The 20,157-nt window shown below is 33.9% G+C and overlaps 2 protein-coding genes across 3 annotated transcripts in view; one reads left to right on the plus strand and one right to left on the minus strand.

The window, feature by feature from the left end:
- Positions 1–20,157, plus strand: part of LOC132717193 (H(+)/Cl(-) exchange transporter 4-like) — an 83,704-nt gene that overhangs the window by 43,510 nt on the left and 20,037 nt on the right. For both annotated transcript variants that reach the window (XM_060700649.1, XM_060700718.1), the window contains exons 4-12: positions 487–632; positions 1,346–1,507; positions 2,118–2,139; positions 2,427–2,611; positions 4,145–4,225; positions 7,947–8,129; positions 8,669–8,758; positions 9,851–9,975; positions 12,865–13,006. In XM_060700649.1, coding sequence (XP_060556632.1) covers positions 487–632; positions 1,346–1,507; positions 2,118–2,139; positions 2,427–2,611; positions 4,145–4,225; positions 7,947–8,129; positions 8,669–8,758; positions 9,851–9,975; positions 12,865–13,006 — 1,136 coding nt within the window. The remainder of the gene's footprint in view (positions 1–486; positions 633–1,345; positions 1,508–2,117; positions 2,140–2,426; positions 2,612–4,144; positions 4,226–7,946; positions 8,130–8,668; positions 8,759–9,850; positions 9,976–12,864; positions 13,007–20,157) is intronic.
- On the minus strand, positions 15,260–18,918 carry LOC132717103 (uncharacterized). The gene is made up of 2 exons (XM_060700538.1): positions 18,781–18,918; positions 15,260–18,155 (listed from the first exon to the last, which is right to left on the minus strand). The coding sequence occupies exon 2, from the start codon at positions 18,146–18,148 to the stop codon at positions 16,430–16,432; it is 1,719 nt and encodes a 572-aa protein (XP_060556521.1). The 5' UTR covers positions 18,149–18,155; positions 18,781–18,918; the 3' UTR covers positions 15,260–16,429.

A 20,157-nucleotide genomic window follows, 5' to 3' on the forward strand; every position in this document is an offset into this window, starting at 1 on the left:
AATACCTTACATCTTATCTTTCATTTTGTTCTCTTATAACTAAGATAAATTTCACCAGCGTGTTGTGCGTCCTTAAAACAACAACTCCTTATATACCAGTAGGATAATATTATTAAAACTAAGCAGGAATGTACCTTGCATGAAGCCCTTAAAAACTTGTTCAAAGAATTCCATTCCGTGCTTAATTCCTGTTGCCTAAGAAACCAAAAGAAAAAATTTAAAAATCTTCTTGTAAAAAACCGAAAGTGCTAGAGCTAAGATATTTGACATGAAACATCTTCCTGTGAATGTCTACCAAGTTTGTTCAAATAAAACCCCTAGGTTCAAAATTTATTGAATTGGTAAAATTATTCAATTAAGTAACAAGGTTTACCTATGGCTATAGCTAATTTTACAATGTTAAATTGATTTGTAAAATTAAAAAATAAAAATTGAAACACTTGTAATTTTTCCTTATTATTATTATTATTATCATTATTTGTACAGGTGCATTAGCGGGTCTTATAGATATAGGTGCATCATGGTTGTCTGATATTAAGGAAGGTATTTGTAGAGATGCATTCTGGTTAAATAGAGAGCAGTGCTGCTGGTCGGCCAATGATACAACGTTAGACGAGGAACGATGCTCACAGGTACGTCAGTTTATTTATAGTTTGACTATTTGAAGAATAAGGAGAGCTATTGTAATCACCAAGGGGTCGGCGTTACTCTTTGGTTAAGTTTTTGCATGCAAGTTGGTATCTCAAAAACTTCTGAAGGGATTTTGAATTTGTTGAAGCTTAATACATTTATTTGAGAGCACAATAGAAGGTAACTGTCCAAGGGCCATAACTCTATCATGAATATTGACAGAATTATGGCCCTTTTTTAACTTAGAAATTTCTACATTATCCAGACAATCGTTTTACTATCAAGTATTGACAATACTCAAGCTCATAGGGTTGGCAAAATGTAATTGTATATTTAGTTTAAACTGAGTATCTGTTGAAGGCTTGGTATTTGCCGAAATGAAGTACAATGTATCATGATAATTAAATCAGATAAAATTTATTTTGTCTTAAACATTTATATCACAGTCAGTATATACTTTGAATTGTTTTCTTAATTCATGTATGATGAATGGTTTAGTCCAGAATGAAAGATTGGCAAGTCCATTAAAGATACATGTATTTAGCATGGTAAGGGGTAATCTTTGTTGTGAAGGTGTGGAAGTAAAAAGAAATATTCTCACTCTGAATATTTCCGTTTCTTATGCTATTTAATACAGATGAAAAAAAAATAATTAAGGAACTATTTTGTTTGTATTTTCAGTATTAATATAACAGATAGTAATTTGTCATTTCAGTGGTATTCCTGGGCAGAAATGGTGGGTATAAAATCATCAGGAGGAGGGTCATATATCATCAAATATTTCTTCTACATCGTCTGGGGTTGTTTGTTCGCCTTCACGGCAGCCATGTTTGTTCGTGTAGTTGCTCCTTATGCTTGTGGCTCTGGTATTCCTGAGGTAAGATAGGTCAAGATTTATGAATTATGTTACCTTCAAAGTTAATTTGATTTCTTAGAAATGATACATCTTTAAACATCTCTAGGCATAGTTTAAAATATATATACTTTTTAAAAAATATAGGAGAAATATAACAAAGTGATTAAAGAATTTGATTTTTGATTTTTATTCATGTATGTCAAATATGTGAAGAGATGGATACATAGAGTTTCTGTTGAAAATAAAAGCTCTTGCTTAAGGTATGATAAGTAAATTTGTAAAATATTAAGAATAACTGTAATAAAGACATTGCAAATTGCTTCTTACCTACAGTGCTGTCAATAAGTCCAAGTGGACAACAAGTTACTGCAGAATTTACTACGGGCATTATTTGTGAAACCATGTGTATACAGTACACATAAAAGAAACGCTGGTTCCTGTATGTGTACTGTGAAGAACCCGAATACACGATACCTGGGTTTTAGAATCTCATCCTCAAGACCATAAGTTTGGTAATACTTTAGTGGGGGATCAAACCTGCGATCCCTGAATTGCTAGTTATTACCATGGGACCCAGGATCTGCATCAAACAACTGTATCTACATTATAAGCTCTTCTCTATACTTTCCAGATTAAAACCATACTTAGTGGATTCATTATTCGTGGGGCGTCCGTGGCCGAGTGGTTAAGGTCGTTGACTTCAAACCACTTGCCCCTCACCACTGTGGGTTCGAATCCCGACAGGGACTTTGGATTCTTTCATGTGAGGAAGCTATCCAGCTAGCTTACGGAACGTCGGTGGTTCTACTCAGGTGCCCGTTCGTGCCTGAAATAATGCACGGAAGGGCACCTGAGGTCTTCCTCCACCAGTAAAGCTGGAACGTCGCGATATGACCTACACTGTGTCGATGTGACGTAAAACCCAAGACAAACAAACAAATCATTATTCGTGGGTATCTGGGTAAATGGACTCTGCTGACCAAGTCAGTGGGTATGATGCTGTCAGTAGCTGCAGGTTTGAGCCTCGGCAAGGAAGGACCGTATGTCCATGTAGCCTGCTGCTGTGGAAACATTTTCTCGTACTTGTTCCCGAAATACGGCAGTAATGAAGCTAAAAAGAGAGAGGTAGTACATTTGTTTTCTTTTTTCTGAAGGTTTAATATCTTAATAACATATAGTTTTGTTTAAACATGTTTGTTGCACCTGAAACTTTGTACATTGTATTTCTCGTTTTAATGTCACAAGAATGTTTTCTTCACTAAACCATTGTAAAATGTTTTAATGCAACCATGTATAAGTCATTTTAAGTCTGCAGTGTGTTGCAGACAATTTATCATCTCTGTTTTGTAGTGGCAGTACAAATTGATATAATAGCCGCAGATTCTAGCTCTTAGATCATCCTGAATATCTCCGGAACATATATTATTATCTCCAGTTGAAACGTATATATTTATATCTAGGAAAAATGTAGACAGTTAATTGTTATTTCCAAGAATATTCAATTTGTCATAGTTATAGTTTACAAGGAAGATAGAATCTTGCATTGAAGAAAGACCAAGTTTAAACATTGTGTTGTTTAGATAGGAGTGATAGCTGAATGACCAAAGAAATGAAGGTTAAACATAAGACCTTAAACCCTTACCATGCTAAATATCTTAAATGAACTTGTTCATCATTCAATCTGGAAACAACAATACATCATTTTTAAGGAAGATTTTAAAATATAAACTTACTGAATAGCGAACAGTGCAGGCATCAGACGGCATGGATTTCCGATGATCTTGGTCTGCACCAGTTAATGTGTATATTCAGTTGCCAACAGCAAGCTACGGTTAAGGATATTATAGCCTTTTGTTATAGAAATTGCTAACATTTTAAAATCTTTCTATACTGCTTGAAATGACTGCCCAAAGGGATATCATGGTACTAATATAATATAAATAATAGAGTTACAGTGATGAATACAAATGCAATGTACAATAAGCAACTTTTACACCTGTATATGGTTGTTGACTTCAAACCACCTGCCTCTAACCTCTGTGGGTTCAAATCCCGACAGGGACTTTGGATTCTTTATTGTGAGGAAGCTATCCAGCTAGCCAACAGAACAGCATTGGTTCTACTCAGGTGCCCGTTCGTGCCTGAAATAATGCTCGGAAAGGCACCTGAGGTCTTCCTCTACCAGTAAAGCTGAACGTCTCCAAATGACCTATACTGTGTCGGTGTGATGTAAAACCCAATCAAACAAACGAACAAACATGTATATAAACAACTTGTACACTTGTATATAAAGTCTATACCACTGTAGACTTGAATCTTGCCAGGAAAAGTGGATTCTTTCATTTGATGAAGCTTGAAAACTAGCTTACAGAAGGTTGATAGCTTTACTCAAGTGCTTACTTGTGTCTCAGGAAATTCACAGAGTGGCACATGAGATCTCCGCTTGAAAGTTGCTAAATGATGACCTTTATAGTATTAGGGGCTTGACTTTTAAACCCAAGAACAAGATAAACTTCATGACTATGTGTAATTTGAATTCATGATTTTGGGTTTTCTAGTCAGAGGATTTAACACTTGATCCTTTGATTTAATAGTTGGGATCTTACCATGGTAAGGCTTCACTGTTGTATTATTTATCAATATATGTCTATATTCCAGGTGTTATCAGCTGCGTCTGCTGCAGGAGTAAGTGTGGCCTTTGGTGCTCCCATTGGTGGAGTACTCTTCAGTTTGGAGGAGGTGAGTGTTGGATGCTCGGCAAAATTTACTGTGCTTCAAAAAAACACATGAAGCATTTTGATGAGGCATATAGTCAGTGATTTTCCTCACTTAACTGGGAAGGGGCCTTAACCTCTTGATTTTGGGAAAAAATATTGCTAAAATTGCTAATTTGGGAAGAAAAAAGCAGGTTCAGATTTTTGAGAAAACTGCTCGATTTTAAAGAAAATTTCAATTGGGAACAGGCCTTTTTATCGGGGCCTGTTAAATAAGCAGGAAAATCACTGATAGTTTCCGTTACTGTACTTTACTATAAACAGGAATATCCATTGGTGTTACAGTAATCATGTTTATCTGTCTATCTAGATTGCTAATAGAAAGTAGAAGTTTCTACCCAGTCAGCCTACACATTCAAACTGGATTTTCATACTTAAATTTAACAATTAAAGTCCTCTTTTAAACAGTATTGAACATGACATGCCTCCAGATGAGCCAAGTTATTTCAAGAGAATCAGCCTTGTGTAAAATGTACTAAGATTTTAAGAAAGGTAAAATCATACACAATTTAATAAATACTTTACATGTTATAAGTATGCAATTAATGACTGATTTCCAACATATATTATCATATTTCTACTGCATCGCTAAAACAGTAAAAGGGCTAGTTTTGCATATTCTAATATATTTTTGGTAATTTTCATTGATTTTAAGCACCATTTGCAATGTGTAAAATACATCCTTTGTTCACTTGACAATACTTTACTTTTTAATACATTAAAAAATATCATGGAATTATGATGAGTCTAGAAGTGTTCCGCTTTAAACTTGATCGTCTATGTAACTATGTAATTAATACTGCAGTAAAAATAATTCACTGAATTATGAAACATTTTTTTTTTGCTCTTTTCTTGTTAAGATGTTATTAACTTTCTATTTCTTAATTAAAATGGACAATTTTGCTGCTTTAAATGAACAATTGCAATTTTATGATGACAGAAAAGTCAATAAGATTTCCAGGAAAGAGGTAAGGATTAAATATTTGTAGCAAATGACAATCACATAATTGTTTGGTTTTTGTTTATCTTTGCTTTTTTGTTTGTTTTCTGCCTATCAGTTGATATCTCCCATCTGCACAAAGGGGCTCAAATTTTATTTCTATTCAAAGTAGAGTAGCAACCTTTGATTTATTGATATCAAATAACTGGTATTATAAATGTTGTTACAAGAAGAGTTATAAAAACAAACCCCTGTGTTTGTCATTAACATTAGAGGAAATGAAAATGATACCATAACAAGCTCAGGCAAAATAATCTTGATATATTGATGGTTTTAATGAAATATAAACAGCTGGATTGAAGGAGGAAATTCAGTTTTTTTTGTTTGCAGAATAGATTTTATTCCTGCAAATTGCAGCATGAGATCAAGGTTTTAGGTCTGTAAAAGATATATTTATATCATTTTACATAAAAGAGAAAGGGTCATTGTAAATTGCGTATTTTTAGCTTGTCTGTTTTGAAGAAAAGTCAAGATTGCTGCGTCATTATGTTGTCGTCATTGTTTTGATAATTTTTATGTAGCCAAACTCAGATTTTTAAAGTTATGAACATACAGCTTTTATTCCTTGCGTATTTTTTTAGACAAAGGGACATTATTCTGAATTAGAATGATTATAATTTTAAGTTGTATTCTTGGAGGTATGCCCCTTTTTAACTCGAATATAAGAAGGATATGGAGAGCTGTCCAGATTGGACCATATAGCCGTTTATCTGGGCTTATTACATGTGACATACTCATTAAACATACTTCAAATAAAATATTACACTATAATATTTTTTGAAGTTTTTAGCTCGACTATACGAAGTATATGGAGAGCTGTCCTACTCGCCCCGGCGTCCGCATCCGCGTCCGCGTCCAGATTTTAGATTAAAGTTTTGGTGCAGTAAAATATTTTTCACTATAACTTGGTCATTTCTTAAGGTATGAACTTCAAACTTCAAATACATGTTCCTTATCATCAACCACATCTTATGTGACAAGGTTCATAACTCTAGCACCAATATTTTTAGATTTATCTCCCCTTTAACTTAGAATTTTCTACAAAAACAAACTATTTTTTACTGTAACTTCTTTATTTGATTTTCTTAAGGGATCAACCTCATACTTCAAATATATGTACCTTATCATCATCCACAACTTATGGGACAAGGTTCATAACTCTAGCACCAATATTGCAAGAATTATCTCCCCATAAACTTAGATTATTTTACTAGAAAAATGTTATTTTTTACTATAACATTTTTAGTTTTAAAGGTATCTACCACAAACTTCAAATACTTATTCCTTATCATCAATTACATTTTATGTGACAATGTTCATAACTCTTGAAGCAATATTTACAGATTTATCTCTCTTTGAACTTAGGATTTTCTTTAAGAAATATCATAACTTCTTTACTTTTTAAGTTATCTACTTCAAACTTCAAATATATATTTCTTATCATTGCACACATGTTGTGTGACAAGGTTCATTACTCTAGTATGACTATTTCTAGAATTATTCGCCTTGATCTTGGATTTTATGTTAACAAATGTTATTTTTTTACTATAACTTAATACATAATTATACAGAATTGATTTTTCTTTCATAGTTTTGTCCTCCTTACTGCGTCCAGTATTTTATTAGTTGAGCTTCGCTGTCTCCTGTGACAGCTCTTGTTAACTTTGAACTTTTGTCAAAAGTGATAATTTGGTGCTCTTGTTAATTAGGATTAATAAATGAATTTAAATAATAAAAATTTATCATATTTTGTAAAGATAGAAATAAAAATTTTGATTTTGAGAAGGCATCTATGGCTGAGTGGTAAAAAATGCTTAATTATACACTGCAGCTATGTTTTAATGCTCATGATGGGGTCTAAGGCCTCTACGCCACTTTATAATGAGGTTACTTTGTCATGATTACTTTGTTTATTGTATTTGTCACATTGAACCGCCTCTCTGGTTGAGGGATTAAAGTCCCTGACTTCTAATCTAGTTACCTCTCTGGCATGGGTTCGATCCCCTGAAGATGCTTTGGTAGTTTAGCGCGGAGGAAGGTAGTCTAGTACTGGTGTATCTCTCCAGGAACGATGGTTAGGAAACTACCCGCCTATATGACTGAAATACTGTTGGGAAAAGGCGTAAAATGAAACAAACAAACAAACAAAAATTTGTCACATTGAGCTAACATTATGAGCCGTGTCACGACGAAACCAACATAATGGATTTGCTGGTCGCAAACCCATTATGTTGGTTTTGTCGTGACACGGCTCTTATATCAGATATAAATATGCATGAATTTTTTTTATATTCGGAGTCAAGTCCTATGAACATTATACTGAGATTATTGTTGTAACGGGGTGAGTATTATCAAGGGGCTGCTGTGTTATAATCATCACAACATCCCTCAGCTAAGTTGGTTGATATTTTCATATGAGATGATTGGTCAGAAATGGGCACAGACTCTACACTGACCAATGGAAATCATGAATTCATGACAACTCAGAAAAATGATTTCTTAGCCTCCAGGCCAAGAGTCTAGTAAAGATAGAAATTATTTTCCAATATGACAATGATTTCGACTGTAGAACTAGTGTGATTGCAAGCTACTGGACATGAAATACTGGTTAACATATAGAATAAATAATGATGCATAATTCTTAGAGATGTGAAATTAAAAGTATTTTATCATCTATATATTTCAGGTCAGTTATTATTTCCCACTGAAGACATTGTGGCGGTCATTCTTCTGTGCATTGGCTGCAGCATTTGTCTTACGGTCCATCAATCCATTTGGCAACGATCATCTTGTCATGTTTTATATAGAATACAATGAGCCATGGTACCTGCAAGAACTTGTTCCATTCATCTTAATCGGGGCATTAGGGGTAAAAAACCTTGCTACATTAATTTATTTATATTATAGAAAGACATTGATATGTAAAGGATTCAAATTTTACAGTGTAAAAACAGAGTTGATTAAACAATACTTTCTTTGTTAGATGTGTTAATTTTTTGTTGTTATATGTTTTGTTGTTTTTGTTATCTTAGAAATAGCAGTATGTCATAGATACTCAATAAAGTGGTTTATAAATATACAACTCTTCAAGCTAGTATATATAAAGGTATGCGTAGTCCATCAGAAAAAAGCCGACCAGAGATTAAAGTGGAGCTTCTTGCATTGGCTGCGAAGATTCAATTTATTTTGAGTGTTTGAAAATAGCAATTTGTAACTTTACATGGAGGGAACACATAATGTGTACCTGAATATGGAAAAGTCTGGGAAGAAGCTAAAACATGTATGTTTATAACTTTTAATACTGGATGAAAATGTTGACTTTTTGAAAACATTTCTGATTATTTACAAGTTTCTAAAACATTTTTTATTGATATAATATTGTACATGAAATATGTTTTATTTTTTCAGGGTTTATATGGTAGTTTATTTATCAAACTCAACATCAGATGGTGTCAATATAGGAAGAATTCTGTGCTGGGAAAATATCCAATTGTTGAAGTGAGTGATCTTACTCTATACTTCACATCTGGGTCTATATGTCAGTAAACTAAAGTCCTATAGATATATTCTACAGAAACATGTGATAGTAAAATTACAATCATAAATGATAATGTAAAGATGTAAAGTTTAAATGTCCTATCCAATGTGACATTTTGTAATCTGCATGGTGCTGAAAACCTAAGTAGGTCGTATTATAGGAACGCCCCTGTCGGCAGACGGTTTGGCGGGTGGCTTTTTGTCAGGAGCATATCTGCTACACACATGTAGGGATTTTGATAAAACTTCATAGAAATGTTCACCTCTGTGAGAATATGTGTCGCGGCATGAACAAGGTCTCTAGGTCAAAAGTCAATGTCACACATAGAGGTCATTGAAAACTGCTTGTCCAGAGCATATATTCTACATGCATAGAGGGATTTCAATATTTCTTCGCACAAATGTTCACCATTGTGAGATGGAGTGTCGCAGGCAAAATTCAGGTTCCAGGGGCTAAGGTCAAAGTCACATATAGGGGTCAAAGTTAAAATAAAAAGCATGAAAATGTGTAAAGGCACCATTTAGGCATCATTTATTGAGAAGCCTTAAAAAGGTTATTTAGGAAAGTAAATCCTGGACTGACTTTACTGTCGGTTTTCTGTCCCACACAGGTCACAAAAAGTCCCATGGAATTGATACAAATAGTTTGTTAGTTTATGCATACTTATTAGAGGCTTCTGTGGTTAAGGTCATTTACTTCATACCACCACTGTGGGTTTGAATCCAGACAGAGACTTTGGATTCTTCCTCATGAGGAAGCTATCCAGGTAGTTTAGGGAACGTGCATGGTTCTACTAAGGTTGCTATTCGTTCCTGAAATAATGCACGGAAGGTCACTTGAGGTGTTACTGAACCAGTAAAACTGGAAAGTTGCCATATGACCTAAATGGCGTTGGTGCGATGTAAAACCCAAGGAAATAAACAAAAACTAAACATCCCTATTCATGCTGAATAGGAAAACAAATTCTTGCAATTTATATGAATAAGATAGATTCTTGGAACTAACCAGTAAGTACTGTTGTCATTAAAGTCATGTTAATTATCTGTTTGCAGGTACTTGTGGTAGCATTTATTACAACATTGTTAAGTTTTCCTAATCCATATACAAGAATGAACACGAGTGAAATGATACGACAGCTGGTCAGTAGTTGTGGACCTGAAGATACTAATGATTTATGGTGTGTATTTACTGTACATATTATTTTGATAAAATAGCATACATATACATTAAATTTTAGTTATTGCCACCTGTGACTATAAACCAACATAACTAACATCTTAAAAATAGAGAACAAGAAACATGGCAATGCCACGAAACCAGGTTTTCAATTATCACCATTGTAGATAAATATGTTGTAGTTGAAATACAAATACAAGCAACAAACAATGTAACTATGTGCAATGTAAATCATGAATAATGTAGGAGGAATTGCCCACAGAAGAAATTGTTCACTATATAATCTGTATAAGGAAAAAAACGAAGGGCCATAATTAGGTCAAATATTATACAATCACATAACCCTGACAATATGCGCCAGGGCACTTGATGACAAAGCTTCTGTGAAAGTTTGGTCAAAATCCGTTGAAAAATGTAGGAGTTGCGCACAGAAGAAATTGTTCACTATATATTCTATATAAGGAAAAAAAAACAAAGGGCCATAATTATGCCAACTTTTATCCAATTAAAAAAAAACTGACAATATGCGCCAGGGCACTTGATGACAAAGCTTCTGTGAAAGTTTGGTCAAAATCCGTAGAGAAATGTAGGAGGAGTTGCGCACAGAAGGAATTGTTCACTATATATTCTGTATAAGGAAAAAAACAAAGGGCCATAATTAGGTAAAAAATTATCCAATTACAAAACCCCGACAATATGCGCCAGGGCACTTGATGACAAAGCTTCTGTGAAAGTTTGGTCAAAATCCGTTGAGAAATGTAGGAGGAGTTGCTCACAGAAGAAATTGTTCACTATATATTCTATATAAGGAAAAAAACAAAGGGCCATAATTATGTCAAATATTATGCAATTAAAAAAAAAAACGACAATATGCGCCAGGGCACTTGATGACAAAGCTTCTGTGAAAGTTTGGTCAAAATCCGTTGAGAAATGTAGGAGGAGTTGCGCACAGAAGGAATTGTTTACTTTATATTCTGTATAAGAAAAAAAACAAAGGGCCATAATTAGGTCAAAAATTATCTAATCACAAAACCCCAACAATATGCGCCAGAACACTTCATGACAAAGCTTCTGTGAAAGTTTGGTCAAAATCAGACCAGAAATATATATGAGGAGTTGCGCACAGAAGAAACTGTTCACTATAAATTCTATATAAGGAAAAAAAACAAAGGGCCATAATTAGGTCAACTACTATCCAATCACAAAACCCCGACAATATGCACCAGGGCACTTGATGACAAAGCTTCTGTGAAAGTTTGGTCAAAATCCGTTGAGAAATGTAGGAGGAGTTGCGCACAGAAGAAATTGTTTACACCCGCCCGTCCGCCCATCAGCCCGCCCGCCGACATACCTCAATCTAATAACCAGTTTTTTCCTTCGGAAAACCTGGTTAAAAACTGTATCGAAAAGGTTATCCACATAATAGCGTCCGGTGCCAATTATGGAATCTTTTACCAGAGGGTGTCATATAATTTCTGACAGGGGTTAATGCACATTCAAGTTTTGCTATTTTCATGAGAGTGTTTGGTGTATTTTACTAGTTTTCCCGGAGTTTTATAAGTCAAAACATTTATTGTAAGTGAAAAAAAGTTAATATCCAGACCCCGATATATTATATATTATGTATATTTTAATACATACCAGCAAAATTCTAGGAAGGTCATGGGCATCCCCTCTGGCAAGATCTGTACATGATGTTATTGATTTTATATTCTTAGAAGAATGTGCAACAGTACATAGATCCGCTGTTGAAGATATAACAATAAGTTCTTAAGGCTGCACATGTGAAAAGCTCTTAGATTTTTGTCTTAAAGTGACAGTGTGAGCTTTTGTGATCGCTTTTCATCTGGTGTCCTCCGTGGCACATCCTTCCGTCTATCAAAACTATCAAATAGGCCACCTTTAAAATTGTTCAAAGAATTTAATTCCATGCAGACTCTGGTTGCCAGGGCAACCGAAAGAAAAAACTTAAAATATCTTCTTTAAAAAACTCAAGAGCTAGAGCTTTGATATTTGGTGCGAAACATATTCTAGTGAGTGTGTACCAAGTTTGTTTGAATAAAAGCCATGCAGTCAAAATGGGCACCGCCCAAAGGGGGTTATTGATTTTCCTATATGTATATAGTAAAAGCTTTTAAAAAATACAAAGAGCTAGAGCTAAGATATTTGGCATTAAACATCTTCTAGTGAGTTTCTACCAAGTTTGTTCAAATAAAAGCTCTGAGGAAAAAATTGGCACCTTCCAAGGATGGTCATTGTTTTTCCTTACATATATTAAGTAAAATCTTTAAAAAAATCTTGTTTAAAAAAAACGAAAGAGCTAGAGCTAAGATATTTAGTATGAAACATCTTATTGTGGGTGTCTGTCAAATTGGTTTGAATAAAAGCCCTGGGGTCAAAATTGGCCCCGTTTCAAGGGTTATTTATTTTCCTTATATGTATAGATTAAAAAATTTAAAATCTTTTTTTCAAAAAACCCAAAAAGCTAGAGCTGAGATTTTTTGCATAACACATCTTCTAGTGAGTGTCTACCAAGTTTGTTCAAATAAAAGCCCTGGGATCAAAATTGGCCCCGCCCCAGGACAGTCATTGTTTTTCTTTATATATTTCTGTATGTATAGAGTAAAAACTAAAAAAAATTCTCTTAAAAAAAACAAAAAGCTAGACCTTTTCATTTTCAATTTTTTTAGTTTCGAGTGCCCAAGTTAAATTATGTTAGATTTCAAATTTTATGTTTGAGCCTTTTGGAGCTCAGTGTAGATTCTTAAAATATTCATAACATATAATTATAATTATAGTTCTATAAACTTGTCAACTTACAAGCAGTCTTGCAAGAAAATCATAAGCACTTAAGACCAAACAATACAGCTTTCATATGTTGCTATTTCAGTGATTATCAAAGAAATTTCACGGATCCAAAGTCATACATGTCAAGTACATTTGCTGGGGATGGTGTAAAGAGAGCAATATGGCAACTTTTCCTGGCTCTTTTATTCAAGGGAATAATTACTGTGTTCACGTTTGGTATGAAGGTAAGATTGTGACAGATATTATGTTATTGTCTTAACTCTAGCCCAAACACAATCTGACAAATATTCAGATCTACTTAAGTTATTTCTTGCATGTAGATCTGATTGCCACCGTATTTGTTTCACCTTCATTTTGATTTGGATTTCCCAAGAAAGCTATTTTTTATTATTTAGCCATGCAATCAAACTGTCCTTTACAGAATATCCAAAATATGGTTGTCTGTGGAATTAAAACAAATTGTTGATTTTTGTTAGAGAGAAAAAATGTGTGAAGTAATTTGAAACAAATAAACTGGAAAAAGTAGTCTCAATTTTTATTGGGCAAGATTGAATCACATAATTAAATCTTTGGTTGATTGTACATATATTTTTGTGCCCTCACTTTAGTGGCGGGCATTTAGATTTACCCTTGTCCGTCCGTCCGCACTCACAGGACAGTAATTATGTGGCTAGAGGGACGTCCATCCGTCCGTTCTCTTTTGTGTCGCATGTTACTCAAAAAGTATTTGACCTAGAGTCATGAAACTTTACAGGAATGTTGATCAACATGTGTAGTTGTGCACCTGGGTATTTTTGTATGGATATATCTTTAGTATTTTTAGAGTTATTGCCCTTGACTTAGTAATATTTTGCAATTTTCAACTTGTGTCGCATGTAACTCAAAAAGTATTTGACCTAGAGTCATGAAACTGTACAGGAATGTTTATCAGCATGTATAGTTGTGCACCTGGGTATTTTTGTATGGATATATCTTTAGTATTTTTAGAGTTATTGCCCTTGACTTAGTAATATTTTGCAATTTTCAACTTGTGTCGCATGTAACTCAAAAAGTATTTGACCTAGAGTCATGAAACTGTACAGGAATGTTTATCAGCATGTATAGTTGTGCACCTGGGTATTTTCGTCTGGATAGTTTTAGTATTATTAGAGTTATTGCCCTTGACTTAGTAAAATTTTGCAATTTTCAACTTGTGTCGCATGTAACTTAAAAAGTATTTGACCTAGAGTCATGAAACTGTACAGGAATGTTGATCAGCATATGTAGTTGGGCACCACGGTATTTTCGTCTGGATTTATTTAGTATTTTTAGAGTTATTTCCCTTGACTTAGTAAAAACCGTTTCATTATGTTGTTATTTGTTCCTTGAGTGCTTGAACCAACTTTACAGATATAATGATCAACATCACTAAATTACAGAAATAATGATTCACATCACTGTGAAGCTATGCACCTGGGACTTTGCATGTGGATTTTTTTCAGTTTTGTTAGAGTTATCGCCCTTGACTTACAGTAGTATACATTTGCAATTTTCAACTTGTTCATGCATAGCTCAAAAAGTATTACACTTGTAGGCCTGAAAGTTTGCAAGAATGTTCAGGTCAGCATGTGTACTTATGCACCTTGGGGTTTGCTTGTGGATTTATTCAGTATTTGTAAAGTTCTTGCCCTTTACTTGGTAAAAGATTTTTAGTTTTCAAGAAATATTTGACCTAGAGTCATAAGATTGACAGAACAGTGGCGCGGTGGGGGCACCTGTGTCCTATGGACACATTTCTAGTTTATGATTCAAATAAATGAAGCACACGGTTTTAGATAGGAAATATTTATTATATAATTAATATATGATTGTTAAACATGACACATATATATAGTAAAGCTATTGACAATATGCATCTGTATAGATAAAAAAAATACAATGGTTGGTCAGTATGTAAAGATGATTGATTGCAGTTTCTGTTGATTATACCTCCACAAACAAGGTTTATGGGGGTATATAGGAGTCTGCTTGCAGAACGGTTGGTTGGTCTGTGGTTTGTATTTAGCAACCTAATGTGGAAACCCTTGTTGGTATTGCATTGCACCCCTGGGGTCAATATCAAAGTCACCATTACTAAAAATAGGAAAATGTTTTCTGGACAATAATTTGAGTTAGGAATGAAATAGTGTAATCAAACTTGGTTTAAAGCAAGCTGATATGAAGAACCCCGGTGGGTATTGTTTTTGGAACCCCTTTGGTCAAGGTCACTGTTACCAAAAATTGAAAAATGGTTGGCTGTCAATAACAAGAGTTTGGAATGAGATGTTGTAATTAAACTTTGTTTATAGCAAGCTTATAGGAAGACCCCGGTTGGTATATCATTTGGACCCCCTGGGGTCATGGTAACTGTTTCTTAAAATAAAAAAATGATTTTCGGATAAAGTTGGGATTGAGATATTACACTCAGATTTAGTAAATAACAAGTTTATATGAAGATCCTGGTTGGGATTGCAATTAATTGAAATAATTCGATGTACATAGTTGATACATCATTAATTATAGGTTGTGTTCAATTTTTTCTTCAAAAAAAGTCAAAGTTGCTTTTGGGTGTATTAATAACTTTTAATGATAGCTATAGTTACTCTCTTTATATTCATGATTCTGAAAATTGTGAAATGGTTGTTGACAGATAATATAAAGGCTGGACAGCCCATTTGACAGGGGAAGGGTTGATTGAAGTTGAGCTGACGAAATTATGCTCAACACTTAGATTAAAATTAGTAAGTGATAAAGTATAAAAATCACATATAGTCTCTGCAGTTTTTTCAACCACTATGTGACAATCATTTTGCCAGTTTTCCTGCTGGCTTTATGGATAACACATCTTTCTTCCCAAAATCATGAAAATTACATACTTAATATTGGTTTCCAAGCAGTTAAATTAGAAATTGTATCCCTTTCAAATTGTGAAAGCTTGTCAATGATTGGCTGCTTGAAAGGTCATGAGATGTTGACATCCTGTTGTTGCTTGTCACATGCTATGCTTAAAGCATTAAATTGGAGCTGATTTTCATCAGATTTATTTTGTGTTAGATATTAGTTTATTCTCTGAATGTATATTGTGACAATGGTTTGTTTATGCCACCAGTCCAGAAGTTAAAAGATACACCAGTTTGTGAAGTAAAAGTTTTTAACAAAAAAGAAAAAAAATCATTTAAAAAATAACTGTTACAGTTTAATAACTGTCACAGTTCAAATTTGTGTTAGATAGTGCAAGTTTAAAAAATAACTGTTGCAGTTAAATAACTGTCACAGCTCAAATTTGTGTTAGATAGTGCAAATTTAAAAAATAACTGTTGCAGTTAAATAACTGTCACAGCTCAAATTTGTGTTAGATAGTGCAAGTATGTTGGTGATACTCTGCTTGTTATAAGCTTGTTATAAGCTCACCAAGGGTGTTTGTGCCTTACCAATCTGAATGATGGCAACTTTAATAGTGTAATTGTTTCTAGTGAGAAATAGTTTATTGTTTACAGAGGTACTATAAATAACAGTCACCAGTTCTTAATCTTAATCACTACCAATAATAAGCACCATCTATCATACAAAAGTTAATGCCTTTATGTTTGTTAATATCGTGTCTGTCTCTGAAGAAAAAATTTCTTTCATTATTTAGACAGTTTGAAGAGTTTTATAAAGTCACATTCTGGAGTAACCCTGCTGCTTGTGTACAATGTACATGTATCAGCAGACCAATTGACAGCTTGAGGCCATTGTATATCCTTTACAACAACTTGTCCTTTAATACAGTCTCCTGATATCTCTTCTATGGTAGGGTTTTCTATACAAACAAACACGGTCCCATCATCTGACATTGTCAAGCCACATGGAGATTCTTTACACACATATTTACCTCTCACCTCACACTGCCAGTTTAACTTGGTAACTGTTTTTAATGAATAATCAGATACATAGATACAATTGTCACTTGTTGTAATATTGAGTGGTTTTTTGAAAATATTTTCATCTTGTATTGACTGTAATACAGTGCCATTGATAAGAAGGATTTCAACTTTAACTGGATTGAGATATGACACCACCATTTTATCTTTATGAAAGCTAATACCAAAACATTCTCCGTCTACCTTTAGAGTATGCTTCTGCCTGAGATTATTTCTAGAAACAGAAAAGAACTGAATAGTTTGATGAAATGGCAATGTGACAGCAACATCATTTTGTGAAACTGTTGTGACATCATAAGGTTTACTATCAAAGTTATGCCAAGCTTGTACAGACTTTATACTGATATCAACTATTTTAATGGCCATGTTTGCATAATCTGTGATGATAAGAAGATCAGGAGTATGGAGAGTCATTCCTGATATCCAGCAATCAAGTCTGTCTTTTGATGTTATGATACCGATTTTATCCATTTGTGAAAATTGTCTGGACCTCAAAGCAGGAGATAATAGCCTATCTTTCAGCATTCCCAGTGACTTCTCTTTTGCAAGAAGATTTGATATTACCTCATTTGGTTCTAACTTATACTCTTTGACTTCAAATTCTGAGAGCTTAGAAACACTCTGTTCATAATTTTTTATCATCTGTTGTGCATGTTTTAGTTCCATGAACAAATCATTGGCTTGTTTGGAAGTGTTGAGATGTTTAATGACATCAGAGGATGACTTTAATGATTTAAGTACATCTCCACTTGCTGTTTCTACAGTCTTCAAATTCTTGCTATTGTCCTCTTGGATGATTTTTACAGTGTTTTTGACTTGTCTTTCCATTTCATCTAGTCTTTGGTTAATTTTTTTTCGGAATTTCAATATGCCTGTCAATGCTTCTGTCAAAGACTTGTTTGATAACTCATTCATTTTCTTCATGTGTTGAAGAAAATTGCTTGATCGCTCAGTGATGTCGTTCAAATCTTTCAATACATCTTGATACTCTGTGCCATTGATGGTTTGGCCTGAAATGTCAGGTATATAGTTGACATGGCAAGATGTTACTGTATGCTCAAGTGTAACACAAACATTGCAAAGTAGAGCCTTATGATCATGGCAGTAAAACTTGATCATCTCAATGTTGTGTTTAGGACATGGTTTTGTGAAGTTATCTGGTTGTCTTGGTGTTGCATGTGACAGAGTCTTAGGCATGTTGGATTTGTCTAGTAAAGTATGGTGTCTTGACAATGTGTGTCTTCTGTGGAGGGTAAAGCATGTTTCACACAAATGCTCTGAACAGTTTGTACAATAGCCATGGACAGGAAGTCTAGGTCCATCTCGATTACATGGCTGACAGTAAACTTTGAGATCTTCATCAGAACCCATAGAAGTTGTTGAAGATGAAAATTGTTTGGTGGCTTTTTTACCTGGGACAGCCATGATTTCCCTGAATCAAAAGTAAAACAAAACCATTTACCAGTTTTTGAACAACAGAAGTTTAATCATTTGTCAAAGTATGAAATGCAGATCTTTTCTATACATTTCTTGCATGGTGCCAAAATAACAACAATATAGTATAAGATGCAGTACGGTATATGTTTGGTTTCAGAAATGATTTTTGATGAAAGAAAATAAAGCTTCAAAGTCATCATATGTAGTATACAGTATTGGAGTTCACTGATGACTCCTGAAAATAAAATAGTAGTTTTATAATTACATACTCTTATTTCAGGATTTAGCTATTTTACTAAATATGACTATTTTGCCTGTAATTTTTATTGTTTTATTTTGATACAATCACATTACTGTTATTTTTTGGTAGATTCTTTTATTTGAAATAATTGTGAAATTAAATTGTCACTGTTAAATTTTAGATATTTGTATCTTATGACATATGTACTCAATCTGACTGAAAATATGTTTACAGTTATACACTTATGGTCGTGTTTTCTTAGTTTATTCATGAAGTTGAAGAAGATGTAGTTTTGATAGTTCAGATAAAAGAGTTAAAAAGAAAATATAATAAAGCAACATATCTAGATTATTTTACAATAGAATATGAAATGGCCTACCTTAAACTGATTCCAAAGTTTACTTAAACAGTTTTTTATTCTTGTTTTGTTGAAAAAGAAAATTAGATTATCAATTTTTCCCTTTAACTCACAGTGCAATACTACATGTACTTTTAAATAATGAAGATAACAAGTTACATAGTCATTATGATATTATGTTATCTGATGAACTTAATCAATTAACTTGACCAGCTTTTATACTTGGAGCTGTCTGTTATCAATTTTAGAGGGATGTCAAGATGTAAATTTTTAAGTTGGTCTGCGGAAAACAGTGACTAAGGCTAATTGCTTTCAGTTCTAGGAAATTTAGGCTTACGGCAGTACATTACATTTATAATGTAAGGGTGATTCAACTTTGAAATGAAAATGTATGCTGAGTTATTTTGTAAGCTAAATGTTACAAAAGTATGCTATATTGGTAAAATCTTTTCACTGGTAACATACTACTACAGTCCGACCCCGGTTATTCAACAACCTTTTATTGTGTCGCCTCTACGGAGTAGTGGCGACATATAGGGATCACTTCTCCGTCGTCTGTCTGTCTGTCTGTCTGTCTGTCCGTCTGTCCGTCCGTCCGTCCGTCCGTCACAAAACTTGTCCGGACTACTCCTCATAAACTACTGGTGCAAATTCATCAAAACTTTACAGGAATGATCAGTACCAAGTCTAGTTGTGCATATTGTCAGGATTTTCCGGTTCAATGATTTTTGTCAGAGTTATGGCCCTTTAATAATTTTTAATTTTAAAGTTTGTCCGGACTACTTCTCTTATACCACTAATGCAATTTCAATGAAACTTTACAGGATTGATCTGTAGCTCAAGTCCTTGCGCATATTGCACGGGTTTTCCGGTTGATGATTTTGGCCGAGTTATGGCCCTTTTGATAAAAAGGTTTCTTTTTCTGTGTGTTGCCAGATACACAAAAGCTTGTCCGGACTACTTCTCATAAACTACTGGTGCAATTTCATCCAAACTTTACAGGAATGATCAGTACCAAGTCTAGTTGTGCATATTGTCAGCATTTTCCGGTTCAATGATTTTTGTTTGAGTTATGGCCTTTAATAATTTTTATTTTTAAAGTTTGTCCAGACTACTTCTCTTATACCACTTATGCAATTTCAATGAAACTTTACAGGATTGATCTGTAGCTCAAGTCCTTGCGCATATTGCAAGGGTTTTCCGATTGAATGATTTTTGGCCGAGTTATGGCCCTTTGATAAAAAGGTGTTTTTTTCTGTGTGTTGCCAGATACGCAAAAGCTTGTCCGGACTACTCCTCATAAACTACTGGTGCAATTTTATCCAAATTTTACAGGAATGATCAGTACAAAGTGGTTAGTCTAGTTGTGCACTGTCCGTCTGTCTGTCCGTCTGTCAC

Source organism: Ruditapes philippinarum, unplaced genomic scaffold (genome assembly GCF_026571515.1).
Source record: "Ruditapes philippinarum isolate M1 unplaced genomic scaffold, ASM2657151v2 ctg4650_1_1_1_1, whole genome shotgun sequence".
Taxonomy (NCBI): Eukaryota; Metazoa; Mollusca; class Bivalvia; order Venerida; family Veneridae; genus Ruditapes; species Ruditapes philippinarum.